The sequence below is a fragment of the Macrosteles quadrilineatus genome, unplaced genomic scaffold, assembly GCF_028750875.1.
Source record: "Macrosteles quadrilineatus isolate MER2022 unplaced genomic scaffold, UCM_ALF_1.0 Scaffold_5__1_contigs__length_97177068, whole genome shotgun sequence".
NCBI lineage: Eukaryota > Metazoa > Arthropoda > Insecta > Hemiptera > Cicadellidae > Macrosteles > Macrosteles quadrilineatus.
In genome coordinates, this window is record NW_026542598.1 from 67,962,148 (window position 1) to 67,982,396 (window position 20,249).

A 20,249-nucleotide genomic window follows, 5' to 3' on the forward strand; every position below is an offset into this window, starting at 1 on the left:
TCCGCGACGTAAGAAGAGGTGAAGGAAATAGTAAGGTGAGCAGTGTGGAGTGTGGGAACTGGAAACCGTTTGTAGCAGTTGGATTAATGTATCTGCAATGCTGAAATGCTATGATAAGGGATGAAAGCATGCCCACGACATAGAAAATAATGAAAAAAAGTTGTAAAGGCTAGCAGTGCGGAGTGTGGGCAATGTTTGTGGCAATTAGATTAACGTATCTAAAATACTAAAATGGTATGGGAAGTGATGGAAACAGGTCCACGATGTAGGAAGTAGTAAAGTATGGCCATTGTGTGAGAACCGTCTGTGGCAGTTAGATTAATGTATCTTCAATCCTAAAATGCCATGAGAAGGGAAGGAAACAGGCCCCACGACGTAGGAAATGGTGAAGGAAGTAGTAAAGGCTGGCAGTGCTGAGTGTGGGAACTGTCTTTGGCAATTGCATTAATGTATCTGTAATCCTAAAAGGCTATGGGAAGAGAGGGAAACAGGTCCACGACGTAGGGGGTGGTGAAGGAAGTAGTAAAGGTGAGAAGTGTTGAGTGAGGGAATGGATTGATGTATCTGCAATGCTAAAATGCTATGTGAAGAGACTGTAGACTGTGGGTTAAAATGATTACGAAGCACGAATCGATACATATTTCGATACATGCAGTCGTTTATAATAGAAATTTACAACTGAGTTGACAACAGCTGATTTTTACTCCATAGAGGCTAAAAACTATTTTTACTCCCTTAAGAGTAAAAATGCTACATTAGACCCGCAACGCAGGTATTAAAAACGACCGATTTTACTGCAGTATGACAAAAACAATATAATATGAACCCTTGATGACTCCGCTCAATTTTGTGGATGCCTCTGCGAACGCCACCTAGTAGAAGCCATATCATTGGTTAAAAAAACTCACTGCTATACCAACCTAACAAAATCAGCGACACGCTCTTGACAGACTTCTGCCATGGCAGTGCTACCTCCAGTTATAATTTTAGCTCAGTGAGGCCTACTAGCAAGACAAGTCAAATCTTAATTTCGTAGGTTTCTTTTGGTTTCTTTTCTACTCCTACTAGCCAGCAGACGAAAAAAGTGGTGAACTAGCGCTCTCCTTCTTCAAGCTTTTGTTTTGAATGGATTTTGATTTTATTGATTTTATTGACATTTGACAGTGAGCTGAACTGTAGTCACTGTAGTGTGAACTCTACTAAAAGAAGGTGGTAGAGTATTAATAGTGTAGTGGTTTGGTTGTGTTGTTATAGTTGAAGACTCATTTCGAGTTGTCGAGGATTATGACTACAATTAGTTGATTAATTAACCTTATAGGTCTAAGTGAAAAATTGAGGTTAGATTTAGGCCCCTACGCCTAGTTCAACCAGTTCAACTTGTTTGTTAGCTCTTAAGCCTGGTTTACACGGGTAGAGTTGTGGGTAGTGTAGAGTTTATAGTAGAGCTACTTTCTTGTCCACTCTACCGATTTTAAGCAAGCGACTGTTCACACATAGTAGAGTGTTGATGATAGTTTGTGAATTGTGTGTTCCGCCTCCATTCCCAAAACGAGTGTTCTAAACCAGTTAGAAGACAGTGTCACTCTACTAAAAACTCTACTCTACTGCCGCGGATCACATTTACACAAGTATAGTGTGCAGGAGAGTGACAATTTTGCTAGTGGTGGGGGAAGTAGAGTAGAGCTACTATGCCACATGTTGCTAGTAACTCTACTCTACCACCTACTATCTACTATACTAGCTACTAGGCGCTAGTGGGTGTTTACACGGGTAGAGTTACTCTACTAGAAACTCTACTCTACCCACAACTCTACCCGTGTAAACCAGGCTTTAGGATGATATGAGCTAAAAGAAAGAAACAAATATTTTTACTCAAATCAATAGGCCTACCTCATGACTAAACTGTGTAATAATTGTGAGTTAAACTATGTAGATTCAATGAATCTGGATGAAGAAGATATTAAGCAGTTTTTTATTGATCACGGGGTTATTAAAACCCAAATAAACTGTTTCAAATGTAATAATGTATTAAAATTGAAATCTGGATGGGAGTTTAGGTGTCTTAAGACTGTGAGGATCAATAACAAGAAGGGTAAAAAGTGCAATTGGAAACTGTCTGCTAGAGCAAATACGTTTTATAGCAAAGCAAGAATAAAATTACTTAAACTTTGGCAATTAGTCAACCATTTTATGTTTCTGAATCCAGCCCGTCATAGGCATAGGACTATTGAAACAAACTTGAAGAGCGCTCGCAGAACCATTTTGGAATGGGCTAGTGTAATTCGCGAGGTCCTGATAAATGATTGTCTCATTCATTCAAAGAGATTGGGTGGGCCAGGTGAATTAGTTGACATTGTCGCAGCCGATTTTAAAAGGAATAGGCCTAAATACAATCAGGTTAGGCGAGTGAAAAAGAACTTTGTCTTGGGGGGCAGTCAAAGAGGGACTAAAAATACCTTTTTTATACTCGTCCCTGATATTTCCAGAAAGAAACTAGTGCAACTAATCAAGCGTTGGGTACTTCCTGGCACCACTGTTGTTACAAATAGGCCTAGCTGGAAGTGGTGGTGCAAACTACAAGAATACAGTTTTGAGCATTTAAGTCTGTGAATCACAGTGGGGATTCCCCAATTGAAGCAAATGCAAGTGGTTGTGATATAGGCCTACAAGATATACCTTATTGCCCGGATAAGTCGAAAGATCCTGCAGGCGACTTGGCCGAGTACCAATTTAAGAAAAGGAATCCAGATAAAGAAAGACTGCATGCTTTCTATAAAGCAGCTGCCAGGTTATACGAGCCCAAATAACTTATTAAAGTTTGGTAAGTAACTAAGTTAAACAACTAAGAACCAATACCTTATAAGTTGAACTAAACTAGGTCTACAATGCACGTGTCTGCTTGCAATATTGAGCGGAGCTAGCATATTAATCCGTTACTTTTCTAAAGTCAATGCTACCGTACATCTGTTTCTTAATGAGATATATAAGTTACTTGCGGTATTCAATTTCAATGGTATATTCCAGTATCCAAAGTGTCAAATAACCCCAACTCACTAGGGGACAGGTGGAAATTCGGTGTTTTGGGTGGGGGAGATATGTAACCTCTAACCTGGTTCTTCATTTTCAGTAATTAAAATAAGGGATATGTTTACAAAAAAATCGACTTACTTGTTATTATTGCGTCTAAACATGTAAAATATAATTTATTTCCACAAAACTTTTTGCATTTAACTATAAAGTATTTTCAAAATTACTTTAAAACTGTTGCCCAACTATAGGTAGATTGAAATTCACTATTTATTTTCCAGAATACATAGGAGATTTTTTATAAGGATAAATATATACTGAAGAAGATTAAAGGATTAGTTTGGCTTATATAGGATTTTTTAACTTTTAATAATCAGTCTACAAATAGTTTTAATTAATTTCATAACATCATCAAACGGCTACTCTATTCCTATCAGTGTTCAAAGGAGGTTCGGGATTGGAAGAAATCGCTCCGATGTTTCGTTCCGATTTCAATTCCGCTGTCCCGATTCCAGACGGACGACACAAGGCGTTATATTCGGACCTCGGCTATATTTGTTATGGTTCGGAAGCACTCGGGATGGCGCGGTGGTGGTGGGTTATTCCTCCAGAGAAGGTCTCGTCAATGACCGTGGCATTCTGACTCCGCCCACCACTGACACACCCCTCCTTCCCCTACAACGGGTCTCCGCCTTCGGTTCTTGTTCCTCCCTCAACCAAAGTTGGAGCCCAGGCGTTACTCCGAAAGGCAGTGGTCAGAAAAGAATGCATTGCTAAGGCACTGGTTCGAAACAATCTGCACGTTCAGGCACTGCTCCGAAAGACAGTGGTCCGAGAGGCAGTGGTTCGAAAATAATACAAAGATGAGGCACTGGTCCAACAGATTTAGCATGGTCAGGCACTGCTCCGAAAGGCAGTACTCAGAAAGGCGGTAGTCCGAAAATGAGTTTCGAACCAGTGCCTTTCGGAGCACTGCCTTTTGGACCACTGCATGGATCTCTAACCGCAGCACAGCTGACGGTCTATATTTATTCTATTTGCCTATGGTATTAGTCATGATTTGGAATAGTGCCACAATGTTTCCCCAGAATGCAGCACAGAAAACTATTTTACTTTTAGATAAGTCCAAATATATTAAACCCCAATCGCAACACACCTGTGCACTCATCAACATTTAAATTCACCCAGACTGTATTAAATATGTAAACATAAAACGTAAAAACCTTTATCAAAGTAAAAAAAAAATTCTTAAATCAGGGGCTCTCCCACAATTCCCCACTAGGTTCGGTTCTGATCGGTTCCAGACCAGGAAAATAAGACTAGTAGACTAAAGTGGCAACACCACTGTCTAGTGATGTGAGCCGGGTAAATACCCAGTGGGTAGGTAAATATAAATTGGGTTTTTACCCGGGTATTTACCCCAGGCCCGGGTAAATACCCAAAAACTGGGTATTTATAATTTTTATTAAAGTTAGAGAAGATTTAGATGTTTTTTTGCAATTATTACCTTGCAAGGATAGTAAAATGATGATAAAATGTGTTAAACAAAATTTCATATGGTCACTACTGGCATTTTACTTCTGGTTATCATCGCAATAAATACCCTGGTCGCATGGTTGCTGCACTGGTCCTGACTACTTATGATTTTTTAATTTCTATGATAGATAGATGAATTTATTTGATTGAAAGTGAAAAAAAATAAATAATTTGCAAAGTACCTAATAATTATTATTTAGAAAGACAGGAAAATTTAACCTAGTAGTAGCCTATGTGTAAACAACTTAAGAAAAATAATTTTAAAATTCAATCTGTAGGATGGCAGGATTTAATATTTTTGTTCTAAATCTTAAGTTGGTATCAATGGTATAAAAAAAAAAAAAAAAAAAAAAAAAAACTAGCCTAATTTCATAAAGGCCAACTTGTGATACAAAACATTGGAATCTATAGCACAATAAATCTTTCAAAATTATATTAGGTTCGACCAAAAAACAGGAGATACGTTTTTTTAGTAGGTTTATCCAAATATATTATTGTTTCCAACCAAGCGGTAACACAGAAAAGTTTAATTAAGCCTACTTAAAAGTATCATTCTGCCTAGATGTCAAATAGGCCTTAGGTCTGTCTAGCCTTCCAAACCATTTATACAATAAAAATTTTGCATCATAAGTACCCAACAATTCCTGGATATTTATAAATTAAAATAATTTTGTTTAAGTTTTTTTTTTATTGGTTATAAATTTATGAAATTATAAAAATTGAAATAGCCACAGCCTTTTTTAATATATACTATTTTTAGTGAGTTAAATTTAACTGATGTTACTCGATTTAAGACACAAAACCCCATGCTTATTTAGAAACTTTATGTATTATTAAAAAAAAGTGCTAAATCATTAAGCAAGCAAAGCTTCAAGTTAAAAGGTGTTATTGACTATCCTAATTTATCATGTAATAACAATAACATATTTAGGGGTAAATATAAATGAATTTCAATTGATTTTATAAATACCCAAAATACCCAGGTATTTATGGATTTTGGGTATTTACCCGGGTAAATACCCAGGGTATTTACCCCGAGTTTTATATACCTGGGTATTTTACATCACTACCACTGTCCTATCAAAACAAATCAGCTGTTGCACTAAAATGTATGCCTGTTTAACTGATTCGATTCACCTCTATACTCTACAGTCACTGAAAGAAGTTCCAAACAAAACGAGGAAACAATTATGAAGTCCTCAAGTTAAATCTTTTGTCACCTCAGCCAATTAGAAGTAGACACAAAGTCATAATAAGATTAATGTTGGTGCCAAATTAGTTTGAATAACATCATTAGCTTTCTTACTCTGACAACACGTAATCAACGAGAGTTTCTCTGTTTCACATATGTGAACTAAGATGTTGTCCCGAAATAACTTAAACATTGGTACACACTTGGCTCACTTATCTGGGCCACTAACTCTCTACTCCTTGTTCCTTCTATCCTTACTCATTTCTTAATATTATGAACTTAATCCTTAACGAGGTGTTAGCCCGTCCTACGTACGGGAGTAGTTAGTTAAAACTGTGTATAAATCAGAACAGCTAACTTACACGCATAAAGACAAATTTTATAGCAGCCTACAGTAGAAAGAGTAATTATCAATTGAGAAAGTGTATAGGCCTAGTCAACGATATCACCTTCCAATTCCATCTTATACCTGCCTCTTCCATAATCAATATCAACACAATACAATTACTCATACTATACACAATTTCCAGTAGGTCTGAATAGAAACTCCCTAAAATAAAACGAAAACATCCAATAAAATTCACACACAGTACACTTAATTATAACGTTGGTGTCCAGACATCATTAAACGAATCGTCCACACATATATCCTTTATATCAATTTCACTGCATCAATTGCTAAATAAATAAGTGTAAACAAAGAAAAGTAAATACCCCCGCCGCAGCCGCAGCAAACCTGCAGACTAAGCAAATTTCCATTTGACTGATTGGATTTACACTGAAATGTCTACTTAAAAATATAACATTTATTCTTGATTTAAATAGAATTAGTTTAACAAGTACTTAGGTTTGCTGCATCAGGGAGGGTAAAACTGTTTTTTTTTTTTTTTTTGTAAAATGTGAATAGTTAGTAAGAAATAAAAACATTTTCCAAATTTGATCAAAATATGTTCACAAACAAGCAAACTACAACAGTTTACTTATTCTCCATAAGAATAACATGGGAATTTTTTTTTTGGAATTTTCTCGGTAACCATTAGGCGCATAATAACGCTTCAATGTACTAAATTATTTGTTTTTTTAAGCTCTACAAAATAGTTTGGAAAGAAATTGCAAAATTTTATGTTTTTTTGGGTCAAAAATGGGAAAAACCTATTTTTACCCCATAAAACCCCCCGTAAACCCTCGTTCCCATGGTCCGATCATGCTGGATCGCGAACTCGTTCGAATAAACGTACGTTTACACGTTTGTACCAAATTTCATCAAAATCGGATCAGTTTTGCTCGAGTTATCGTGCTGACGGACACACATACAGGGTGTTGAAAATGTCTGGAACCAGCATTATATCTGGTGAGTGGTTAAAGAAATACAACTGATATTTTGTGTATGGTTATACATGGTTTTACTTATCTTTTGGTGCCTTATGAAATTTTTTACCACTTATAGGGAACGTCCTGTGGAGGATGCAGTAAAAAGTTTTAATGGAAGCCTATGGTAAATGATACATCATTTAAAAGGCCATTTTTTTTTTAGTAAGGAGCCACAAGTTTCATCTCAAAAGGACCACCCTAGCGAAAATGGTGACTGTTTGAAGTTTTTGAAAATAATTGAATTTTAAATTTCAAACAGTCGCCATTTTTGCTAGGGTGGTCCTTTTGAGATGAAACTTGTGGCTCCTTACTCAGAAGAAAATGGCCTTTTAAATGATGTATCATTTACCATAGGCTTCCATTAAAACTTTTTACTGCATCCTCCACAGGACGTTCCCTATAAGTGGGTTTTTAAATTTGAAACAGTCGCCATTTTTGCTAGGGTGGTCCTTTTGAGATGAAACTTGTGGCTCCTTACTTAGAAAAAAATGGCCTTTAAAATGATGTATCATTTACCATAGGCTTCCATTAAAACTTTTTACTGCATCCTCTACGTGACGTTTCCTATAAGTGGTAAAAAATTTCACAAGGCACCAAAAGATAGGTAAAACCATAGTATATCCGTATACGAAATATCAGTTGTTTTTCTTTAACCACTCACCAGATATAATGTTGGTTCCAGACATTTTCAACACCCTGTATATATATAAATATATAATATTTGATACTGTTCACATGTAGGGCTACTGTAATTAATATTAATAAATAATACACCATAGTACCCTTTTTTAGTTATTTTTAATGAATTTGAACGAATGGTGTTTTTGCCTCTAGGGACCTGAAAAAAAAAAAATCGGTCCCGCGTCCAGGTCTTACCATGAGTACTACGGTAATAGCTTATTCCCTATATGGGAAATTCGCTAAAACAACAACATATAGTTTGTTTTGGTAAACAGCTGAGTCAAAAATAAAATAATATTCATTTGAACAAAAGAACTGGTCACATGTTGAAGAAATTTAAAACGTAAAACACGCTAGTAAAGCTAGTGATGTAATTAATTGTCTATGTTTGTTATCCATTCCGTTATCAGTTCTAATACTGTACCCTTAATAATTTAACCACCCTCATTGAATCAATGTACACCGTAATTCCCCATATTCATTTATTTAAACTATAAAATATTCAGCACCTCCAAACGTAACCACAACTAAACACACGCCAAACAACTTTTTATATTTCATAAAAGGATGGTTAGTCTAATTGCAGTAGGCCCCTATCCTAGGTCAATGATGACGTTGTGCTCAATCTATGTCATTCGTATCTGTATATGTTTGGATAAAATCGCTACTGTCATGACAAAAAGGTCATATTACTTTTAAACTAGATCACATTTAATCCTTTATAATATACGTTGATTTACAATATGTAAACGTCAGTGTATACGTAAGAGCCAATTTACAGTATTTTTGCTTTTTGGAAATGTCCCATTGCTATGCCATGGGGAGAGATTATATTGACAACTTTATGTTATTGATAAGGCTGAGACAACTAACTGTCATCCCCCATGTCAAGGAATTCCAGCTTTAACAGTAACCCCACAATCAATATATTAAAACTATGCTAGAGGCACGGATTGGCACAGAAGTACGATATGAACTGACGCGACGTGACGAAGGAAAAATCAAACTTACACTGTAACGGATATACCGTACCTCCCTTTGAAGTTAGAATATGTCTTCCCAAAAAATATATTCTTTTGAAATAAAATCACATTACACCGATGAAATCACTGAAGTGTTTAGCTACAAAAGATCCACTAATACGATTTTAATACTATTTAAAGGTTATTCCAAAAGAAGAGATACCATATAACATACTAATAATAACTCCTATGACGTACGGTATGTGGAATATTTTATTCATTGAATGATCAACCAAATTTGTCAACTAACGCAATTAATATCATTATTGTTTTTATACTTTTTACTCTTTAAACAATGCTCAAAATATGTATATTTCACCCGAATTTATCGCAGTTAGATGAATTAACGTAAGCCTTGAAAGTAACCGTCGATTTCGACGGGTTTCACCTAGTTGACTGTATTAGATGATATTGGATCTATGTATTTTAACAACCATTCGAACTCCAAAGCCAGATAAGGAGTACAGTAGACTCCCTCTTATCCGAACTCCTTGGAATCGAGGCCAGTCCGGATAACAGTTTTTCTGGTTAAACCAACGTCCTCAAAAACTTGCTAAAACGGACTGTTTACTGTGGTATTCGACTTAAATTTAGGAGAGCATTGTATTTAGACACGTGATCACTGGTCTCAAATCTTTTTCACAAGAACAGTCGTTTCAGTACCCCCCATTTCCTGCCTATCTAGTCCGGTTAAATCAATGTGCTGATAAAAATTTTCCGGTTAAAGACATTTCATTTCCGCCGAGTGTAGTCCAGTTAAACCGATGTCCGGTTAAAAGGTGTCCGGTAAAGTGTGTATGGATAAGAGAAAGTCTACTGTACAAGAGTAACATAACTAATTAAAGAGGCAATGCATTCCTTAAAATTCATCTTTTAGTGTAAAAACAACATCTCAACTAAATAAAAACGTCTTTTTTTCAGGAATTTTCTACGGAAGCGCATTTGTAATAACCAACGAGATTGAAAAATATGAGAACAAATTGAGGATCATTAATGGAGATTTTACAACTATTGACCAATACCCGATTGATGTAAGTTTTAATTCTTGTATTTTGTAATGTAAATAGACTTTTAAGATTAATTCAAACAAATCAATAGGCTGTATTTTAATGTTACTCGCAAAACTGCATTGAGCAAAGGCAAACAAGCATTTGATCCAAATGTTCCAAAATATTGTGGGTAGCCATGTTTATTGTAAGAGCTTTACTTGGTAATCAAACACCAAGTCCTTATTCTGATTTAACTGTTGTATGAGCATTACAGCTTGGTAATTTTTTGGGATCATGTACAATCAAATACAGCTAAATAGACAAATTTATATACATAAATAAAATATTTTATTATTCATAAACTAACCACAGAAATCTTATACTAACCTGTAACAGTACCGGTACATGGGGTGGGTAACTGTTAGTCATTAAGACCATATCAATATTCAAAACCCATCATAAAATGTGGTTTTTTGAAAAATTATAACAAAAATTTTTGGTTAATCCTTGAATTGTAAAAGCCAATAACGTCGAAGGTCTATTACTTTCTCCCTCTATACAAAGTAGGGCCTATATGGAGGAAGTATCGTTTTCTTCAAAATTTTCGAGTTTAATTTTTGAGTGGATATATCCGTTTTGGGTCTCCCTGAATGGGTCATATCTAACTGAATGGTTTTCAAAGTGATGTTTGTGTGTGTGTGTGTGTGTGTCTATATGTGTGGATGTTTACAGAGCCTGTGGTCCAATTTTGATTAAATTTGGTATGTATGTACTAACCCACGGTATCTGAAGGGTTTTTCTTCATTTTTTAAAATTTTGTTTTTTAATGGGGATTTTTCCATAAATTAACAGAAAAATTGGATTTTTCTCGAAAATGCCACAAATTTTTTTTATTTAGTGCTAGGCCTATGTTTTTTTCTTTTTTTTTTTTGTTATATCCTTTAAATTCTGAACAAGTTGATACAAATCCCAAATTACCATAAAAATTAGAGATCAAAAGTTGTTGTAACTTATGTTATTTTCCCATAAAAACCCCCATAAAATAACAATAATTAATAATAATGTAATATTAATAAGTAAAATAATTTTATAACCTTCACTAAAATCTAGTTTTATTATCTATCTCTTATATTAATACGTGAAGGCTGTTTTTTGTGAACAAAACTCCTCCGTTATTTCTGGATCGATTTTAACGTTTGAGGTGTCAAATAATTCGTCTCAATTCGTAGTATTGCATAAAGGTTTTAGAATTTAAAAAGTCTTACCCTTAAGGGCACGAGACGCTCTCAAAGGTCGCATTTTTCCCATAAGAGTTACATTGAAATCAAATTGTAAAACAAAAACAGCTGTATATAAAAAGAAACTCACCAGCTTTTTGGGAGTAAATATTGATGTTTGTAATATTTAGGAGGTTATAGACAAATCTAAACAGTCAATCAGTTTTGTTGGAAGAACAGACAATTTCTTGAGTTTAAAGGAGAAATATTGAAAACAGGAGGATGAGACAATTAATAGGAAATCTTATACTTATGGGAAGAGTAGAGGAGAGGCCTGGTCTCACAGTAAGGAATCCAGGTACACAATCACTTGGGGAGATGAATCATTTTTGCCAGTTATGCTAAGCAACTTTTTGGAAGTAAAAAAAAACCATGAAGAATATGGACACTTCATGTTGTCACAGTGGTAAAGTAAACCTACCTAAAGTCAGATCAAATAAATACATGCAAGAAATGTTCACTGGTAATAGCTTTAAGATGGGAAACATTTGTAGAAAACACTAAAAAATAAGGTCGGGTCCAAAAAATTCTAAAATATTTTTACAAGAAGCATTTATTATTTCAAAGCGCTATTAAATAGCGTGAGTATTTCAATTAGCTACATAAGTATTTAGTCGGGTCTTTTAAACTCATCGAATATTATGACCGTTATTACTGTAGTTTTAAAATAACTTCTGTATAATACCGGTACTTGAAAATTGCTCGATTTCGAGCAACAGGTACACTAGTACTTATTTAATACGCAAGCAGGATTTTTGTGACAATTACTCCTCCGAAACTACTGAACCGATTGACATGTTTTTGGTGTCATTGGAAAGAGTGTAACGTGAAGTTGTGCAGGAAACTTTCTTTTTAGGTAAATAATTAGAGAGTGAGGCCCTGGGGCCCTTTAAAGTTCCGTATTTCTCCATAAGATTAACATGGGAAACAAACATTGTTTTGAAACTCCAGCTGTTGTCAGAAATTAAAAATTAATAATTGGTCTCCATGGAAGCATGAGAAAACTCACAATGTTTACATTTGCTTTGACATGTAAACAACCAGAACTGTCAAATGCCTATTTTACAATTTCAGACAGCTGATCCAGAAAAATTAAATAACTATGTGGTAGGTTTATTTAATCTTAAACTTTGTGATAGATTATTTATTTTAAATCTATTTCAATGATTATGAAACAGATTTTCCCGTTGCGAAGCAAAATTAAAAGTGAGAAGAAGAACACATGTTAATTGTAAACAGTCGATGTGTAAATTATCTATGTTGTATTAAAGATGTGTATAGTTTTGGATGTCGGTTTGTGTTTAATGATACAAGTTATTAATTATAGAATTTTTATTTTAAGGATTTGGCATATGAGTAAGGCTATGATAAATAACACCATTTCAGAGTTCTGCCAGTTTTTGAGTAGAGATTAAAGTAGCCTACACCTTATTGTCTACAAATTGGCTAAATAACTTAGGTACGGTACTTTATAAAATTTGACAGCCTTTTTTCGAAGACTTAAATTGTAAGCTTACCTTTTCCCGTCCATGGGCAGGTTGATTGTTATAAGTCAACTCTTTAAACTGGAATAGGATCGTTATGTAAATTGTGAGTATTTCCATTATAGTTGACTACTAAAAACTACCTATTTAGTTGACTCTTTTAAAATCATCGGAACTTATGACTGTTATTAGTTTCTAAACAAGTTATTTGTTTATAAATAACTCCTGTACTTCCTTGCAATTGCTCGATTTCGAGCAACATGTACACTAGTAATATAATAAATATATATATAATATATTGTATTAAATTGTAGATACTCCTACTAAATGTGTTTGCATGCACCTTTTAATCCATTCAATTAAAATGGAATTTCATAAGCATTAAGATCACTGATAAACTCCACTAACTAAATTTCCTGTAATTAATGTACCAAAGAAAAGTTTTAAAATTTAAGGTACAGTACTTTAATTAGTGAGTAACCAGTTAAAATTTTCTCAGGTGGCATTTTTAATAGCCAACAATATCTGGGGAGCTGGAGTAATTGTTGGTAAAACCTGGGTGTTGACTACAGCATTCAACTGTCTCTGGTAAGTGGAGCAAGGATTAAACTTTGTAAAATCTCACTCAAAGGCCTACAATGTATATGAATCTTGAAACCTTCATTATTTCCTAGACAAGCATAATTAAATCAGTTTTACTTAACAGTAAATAATACACAAATTACATTAGTGTTACAAAAAATGTCTAAACTTCTGAAATGGTAAATATACGGATTTAAGATTTTAATTAGGTAATTAATCATTATTTTGTCACCCAAATTTTTCAAAACCGTGATTTTGAACATATTGCATGTCATTTACTTTATTGTCTTTCAGTTTCTTTTTTTACGTTTAACATTTTCTTCAAATTCAATTTGTGGTGGTTATTATTGTTGATTCTCCCTCTTCACGAACTCTCATTAAGAGGTGTTTTATACATGGGATACTGGGAGTTTTGCTGATCAAGTGTTATTTTTATCACTTATTTTTTACACAAATAATTCTTCATCATTTACATTAAATACGGTCAAACGAAGAACTCCGTTATTTAGAAAAATTTTCACTTAGTTTCATAGTATTTTTTAGTAGATTTAAACTGTTGTGCATAATTTGTGTATTTATAGCATGGATCTTTTTTTCATAAATTCCGAGAACTTGACAAAACTTGAGGAAAAACCAATCAATTTTGATTAAAACCATTTTAACAAAATTTAATTTTAATTTATTAAACAAAATATTAGGTTTGTTGTGTTAGGTTATTTAAAATAATAATTTACCCACTACTATTAATTATAAGGTGGTAACTTTTAGCTTTTAAATAGCCTATAAGGCGAAAGTGTATCAGCAGATTTGATAATCACTAAATATTCAATTTTTAAACAAAATTAATCCATCGTAAATGTACTTAGCTTTACATAATGATAATTTTGAATTCCATAATGACAATGAAGGTCTCACAATACATGTGATTCATACTTTAAAAGTTAAAATGAAAATATTTAATCTTTCACTATACTCCCTTTTTTCCTTCAGGATTGACCCTTCCTACATCAGTATCAGAGCTGGAAGTAGCAACTGGACATCTCAAGGTTCTGTGATCCTAGCAGAGAAATGTATCATACATCCTGATTACGTACCAGGCACATGGGCCAACAATATTGCCTTGGTGAAGTTGAAGAGTAACATTAAGTTCAATAACAAGTCAACAAAAAAGGGATATTACGGGCCAAAAACTACACTGAAAATCTTTAATGTAACATACCCAGTCTCTGGATGGGGTGTTCGTTCTTCTGTAAGTTTTTTATTATAATTTGTGTTTTTATGCTTTGGTTGTTGGTGAAATGTAGATTTAACAAGATCATAATAGTTCAGTTGAGACACTAGAGGAATTGTATAGTTTTCCTGTAATCAGCTACTAGGAGGTTACAAATTGTGGATATTTATAGGCATGCACTGTGGATTCGATACTCCCTGGTGTGGATTAACCGCACGAGTGAGTACTATGACTATCCACAGTTCTATCCTGAAAATTAGACCAATTAGTATACACCAAGGCAAATATGTGGTTCGGATTCCACTATAAACTGTAGGTCCCTAATAAGTTGCCATTAGCTGTATGGGTTATTAATTAAGAGCTGTGTCTGAGGAATAAGTCGGCCTTAGTCACTAACAAGCCTACAAGATCACACTCATCTCCATTCATACTTGGCTTAAAATACCGACTTTGTATGGTCGCCATTTCATTTAAAAGTATTAAAGTATTAAAAGGAAGAAATATAGGAAAAAATTTTAAAGCCTATTCCATCGTTTTGAACGAAAGATTCTGGGGAAGCAAAGAACCTCTCAGTGAAAACTTTCTTGAGTACTTCAATTCAGAATTAGGTAATGTGCCGTGGCAGGGGAAGAGTATTTAAAACATAATTTAATGTCTATTAATTGGTTAAAAAAACACTCCTACAGTTGAAAAAATATATGCTAGAGTTTTGATACTACCAACAAGAAAGCGTACTTTAATGCGATATAGAGGTGTGCATAGTTTGGTTTTTCTGATGTAGGCCATTCAAAAGTTTACTGGTAGTGACCATAATTTTGCCCAACCCTGTATGTTAAATAAACATTTATAATGCCCCTCAAGTGGTTCTGATAAAAACTAAAATCATAGAGAAAAAAATATGATCCTGGCTAATGTATCAGCTTAGTAACAAAACTATACACAATGCATCTCCCACTATTCTACACTCATATTCAGGTTAAAACCTGTAAAACTGTATCTCCAACTTAATTTAATGATAAAATAATTGTAATGATGCAGAAAAATCTGAAATTTTGCATTTTAGCAGCGTATAGTACCAAGTATCATTTGAATAAGGCTGAGTCCTATAATACTACAATATATCCTCTGCTCCAGATTCACCATTAACACAAAGATTGATTTCTTTAAGTTATTTAAGACAAGCTGTGTATCCTTAGCTGAGTATGAATGTCAATAAACGTCCTATATAGCCAGTGTTTATAACCCTTTTTGAAATATACTATTTTAGCGAATTTCCCTATAGGGAAGTAGCTATTACCGTAGGTCTCATGGTAAGACTTAGGCCCGGGACCGATTTACTTTTTCATTTTGATGTCCCCAGAGGCCAAAAACACCACTCGTTCAAATTTTTATATATGTATATATATATATATATATCATAGTTGGGAAAGTTAGTCAAAAATTCTAACTAGTTAGAAGTTATAAGTTAGTCCCGTAAAAAGTAACTGATAGAAGTTATAAGTTAGTTAGTTTAAAAAGTAACTTATAGAAGTTATTAGTTAGTTGAAAAACTAACTGATAGAAAATAAAGTTAGTTTTAGTAGAAATTAGTTGTTCACTAGGCAGTTGTTTTAAAGTATTTTTTAATGTCACATCTTGGTTACTAATATATACTATAATATGAGTAAAGATTGCGCAAGATATGATTTTAAAAATGGCTCCTACGATTTCCTCCAATTTCAAAGCTATTGAAAATTGCTTGTATAATACATTTGCATTGTACGATGTCTTACTTAACCAAAGGGATAATTACGACTGTTCAAAAACATTAAGTGTTTTACTGCAAAACAATATACACTGACATTGAACTAAAAATCTAAAGGAAAGGCCAAGGAGATTTGTATTTTTTGACGATGCACCGCACGAATTGATGCGTTATTACACCATCCCGTAATTATAGTTGCAACGTTCCACGATCCCAGTGACTTAATGCAATAACGGTCGTCAGATAACAGATGTTATGTATCATGAGATTTATATTGATTGAAGCTTATTGTGGACATTTTATAGATTGATCGTCCAAATTAAAAAGTTTTGTTTGTAGACTAAATTGAGGATAAGTGGATGTCTAACAAAAACGAATTGACTTTACTACTTAATTAATCGTAGTATAGTAAGACTGAAAATATTTGTAGGCTTATAAGCTCTATTTTTTACCTCTTGAACAAATCAAACACCTCGAGCAAGATCGGTCCCCTGGTACTTGTGTTTTAATCAAACATTGTCACATTTATTTACATTACTACAACATAAACAAATGACATAAAACTTGTCAGATAATGAACATCAACTAAAGACAAGGTTTTGACACTTGAGATGATATATCAATCACCAAACAAACATTTCCCCTTCCCACCCATCAGTGCTTAGGGTGTTGATAATGGCCGTCACTACCCTTCCACAGGCCCACTGCATTCCAAAGCAACTGGACTTTGACTTTCTCTTTCCCCACCCCCCGCGTTGTTTGTCTACAAGGGCACTGACCTCTCACGGCCTGCACGGCACGCAACCCTCACTGATCACGTGAAATAAATAACCAGTATTTGAGATGCTTCCGCATAATTGGGAAAGTTAGTTGAAAATTCTAACTAGTTAGAAGTTATTAGTTAGTCCCGTAAAAAGTAACTGATAGAAGTTATTAGTTAGTTAATTTAAAACAAACGAATAAAATAGAAGTTAGCCAAAAAAACTAATGAATAGTGCTATTTGATAGAACTTCTATTCGTTATTCCCAAGTATGATATATACTGTATATATATATATATATATATATATATATGTGTATGTCCGTGAACACGATAACTTGAGTAATTTTTATCCGATTTTGATGAAATTTGGTTTGAAGGTGTAAGGTGGGATAAACTTAAATGAGTTCGCGATCCAGCATGATCAGACCATGGGAACAGGGTTTTATGGGGTAAAAATTGGTTTTTCTCACTTTTGACCCTCAAAACACAAAATTTCCCAATTTTTCTCTAAACCTTCTTAAAGAGCTTAAAAAAACAAACAATTCAGTATATCAAAGTGTTTTGTACTGTTATTGGTTACGGAGAAAACTAAAAAAATGGTAAATTTAAAATTCCCATGTCATTCTTATGGAGAATATTGTAAAATGTTGTAGTTTGCTTGTTTATGGATATCTTTTGATCAAACTTGGCAAATATATTCATTTTATACTAAGCAATAATTATTTTACTTAAAACACACACTTTATTAGTTTCCTTGTAGCAGCAAACCTAGGTACTCGTTAAACCTAATGTTATTTAAATAGATCAATTGAAAATCAATTCAGCCAAATGGAAATTCGCTCAGGCGTCAGGTTTGCTGCGGCGGGGGTATTTTTTATTCCTTTTCTGTTGTTTTTAAGTATGATTATTGTTTTTAGAACTATACAAAGGAACAAAATATCCAAACAATTGACCAGACTATTCTGAGTGATGAAGATTGCAGCAAATTCTACAACCTTACAGCTGCTGTCGGAAGCTTCTGTGCATCCAATGCAAATGGAGGACCTTGTGTGGTAAGTTGTTCAAGTAAGAACATAAACGACGTCAGCAATCTTTTTTTTTACTTTATTTAATTTACAATTTGTTCAAGTTAAACAATAAGCAAATGATATAAATAATAATACAACATTAACTTGAAGAACATAGTGATTAACCACTGTCAACACTAGCTAACAAAGAGAATTTTGATAACACTTAGCCGAATCTGAATGGAAGGTCCAATATCGTATGTCATTCAGTCTGTAAATGGTGTTGTGATTGTCCAATAAATTAAGTGCAAGATGATTTGAATTATTTTCCAATTTTATAATGTACTAGCTGTACCCGCGGGCTTTGTCCCGTTTAACTTCATCAGTGACCTCGTTCGCATGGCTCAATCACGTCCTGGTTGAACCCGCGGGTTTTGCCTCGTTTAACTTCATAAGTGAGCTCGTTCGCATGGCTCAATCACGTCCTGGTTGAAGTTTGTTCGCTACGCTCACTCACTTTTAGGTTAGAGCTCGTTCGCTGCGCTCACTTGCCTTCAGGTTAGCTCGTTCGCTACGCTAACTCGCCTCCAGGTTGAAGTTCGATTGCTACGCTCACTCACCTTTTGGTTACAAATTAGCTGTTGTCATAAATGTAAAAGAAATAATAGTGCTGCACCCTGTTGGCAATCCTTGTAACTTAAATGCTATCGAACATCATAGAACAGAACCAACTTTTTTAATTGAAACAGCTGTTAAGATTCATTAATTCCATTTAAATATGAGTACTCATAAGGTTAACATGGGAAACTCCAGATCCTCTGGGGCGGAGCCCAGAGGTCGGAGGGTAAAATCCTTTCTTAGTGAGCGTCTACTACCCAAAAGGAAGATGCCTGCCAAGTTTTCCTAGGTCTTATGGTTTCTGATATTTCGTGATGAGTGAGTGAATGAGTCAGTGGTATTTGAGCTTTATAGATTTTTCTCTAGATTTTGTAATTTCTTCTTTGACTGTTTGAATTTGAAGATCATTATTAGGTGTTCTGTTGGTAACAAACCAAGGTGTTTTGACAATTTTACATAATAATTTTGATTGGTAACATTGAATAATTTCAATGTTTGAGGTACTTGCTGATCCCCAAAGCTGAATACCATCAGTCCAAATTGGTTTTAGAACTGTTTTGCACAGTAACAATTTATTTTGTGTACTAAGTTTTGATTTAAATCCAAGAAGACAATTAAGTTTAGTGTTTTAAAATTTAGATGTCTTTTAGTCCAGATATGTGCCTTCCAATTAAGCTTTGCATCTAAGTGCATGCCCAAGTATTTTATTTCTGTTACTTGAGGGAGGTGAATATTGTTCATGGCTACTGGAGGACATGTAGCCTGATTTAGGGTAAAAGAAATGTGTGACTAATGACGGTAAGTCAGCAATCTGACCCATACTTTCTCCCATAAACTTGTCAAAACCCCTAATAATGGGTACACGGTGGGGGAGTGCTAGATCTGCGGCGGAGCAGCGTTTTGGTACATCTCTTTGGGAAAGATATAAATATTTGCAAAAATAGGTACTAATTGTTTTAAATCGTAACTTTTGCAGAAATTGGTGTTGTTTTACCATTTTTTTTTTGTGTTTTAAGGACCATAAGTTAAAATACTAAATTTTAATAGTTTAGCTGTTGTAAAAATATGATTTATCCGAGTTTAGGGTTTTTTATGGAAAAATCACCATTTAAATATGAAATTTCTAAAAATTGAACAATTACATGCTTCTGGAGATGCCACAGTACCCACATACCAAATCTTGTCAAAATTAGACCTCGTGTAATCTGTAGCTCTGTACACATCCACACAGATAGATGTGACTTTGAAAACCACTTTTTTCAGTTCAAGGGGGACACAAAACGAGTATTTCCACCAAATCCCAAACATAATGACGAAAACAAAATGTTATCCCTATTACACTTATGACCTATTATTTCAGTAGGATTGTAAACAGGAATGTACCATTTAGTACTTAGTTTGTACAAACTGTTTGTCACCTCACATATTTTTGTCAAGAAAAATTAATTATCCCTTTAAGCTAGAAGTCAATGTCTGTTTATATATGGTTTATATTGTTGTATAATTACAGTTTGACTTTGGTGCACCGCTAAGCAGGAAACTGACAGTAGTTGGTTTATACCAAGGCTCCGTGGACTGCACTCAGCCAGAAACTTACCCTGCCCTTTATGTGGATGTGTTTTTTTACAAGGACTGGATAAAAGAAACCATAAGTAAGTGAATGTTGCCAAAAATACAACCATCATTTTGACTGTTTGTAAATAAAACTAATATGTCTTTTTAAAA

The 20,249-nt window shown here is 34.2% G+C and overlaps 1 protein-coding gene across 2 annotated transcripts in view; it reads left to right on the top strand.

Moving 5' to 3' along the window:
- LOC128994161 (trypsin-like) overlaps positions 1-20,249 on the top strand; it is a 94,037-nt gene extending 73,788 nt beyond the window's left edge. The window contains exons 1-6 of one of the 2 annotated variants that reach the window (XM_054418491.1): positions 1,859-2,821; positions 9,751-9,860; positions 13,079-13,167; positions 14,152-14,410; positions 17,817-17,951; positions 20,035-20,249. In XM_054418491.1, the coding sequence (XP_054274466.1) occupies positions 2,764-2,821; positions 9,751-9,860; positions 13,079-13,167; positions 14,152-14,410; positions 17,817-17,951; positions 20,035-20,184 (801 nt within the window). In that variant the 5' untranslated portion in view covers positions 1,859-2,763 and the 3' untranslated portion in view covers positions 20,185-20,249. Of the gene's footprint in view, positions 1-1,858; positions 2,822-9,750; positions 9,861-13,078; positions 13,168-14,151; positions 14,411-17,816; positions 17,952-20,034 lie in introns of those variants that run through there. The other variant, XM_054418492.1, reaches the window with a different exon arrangement.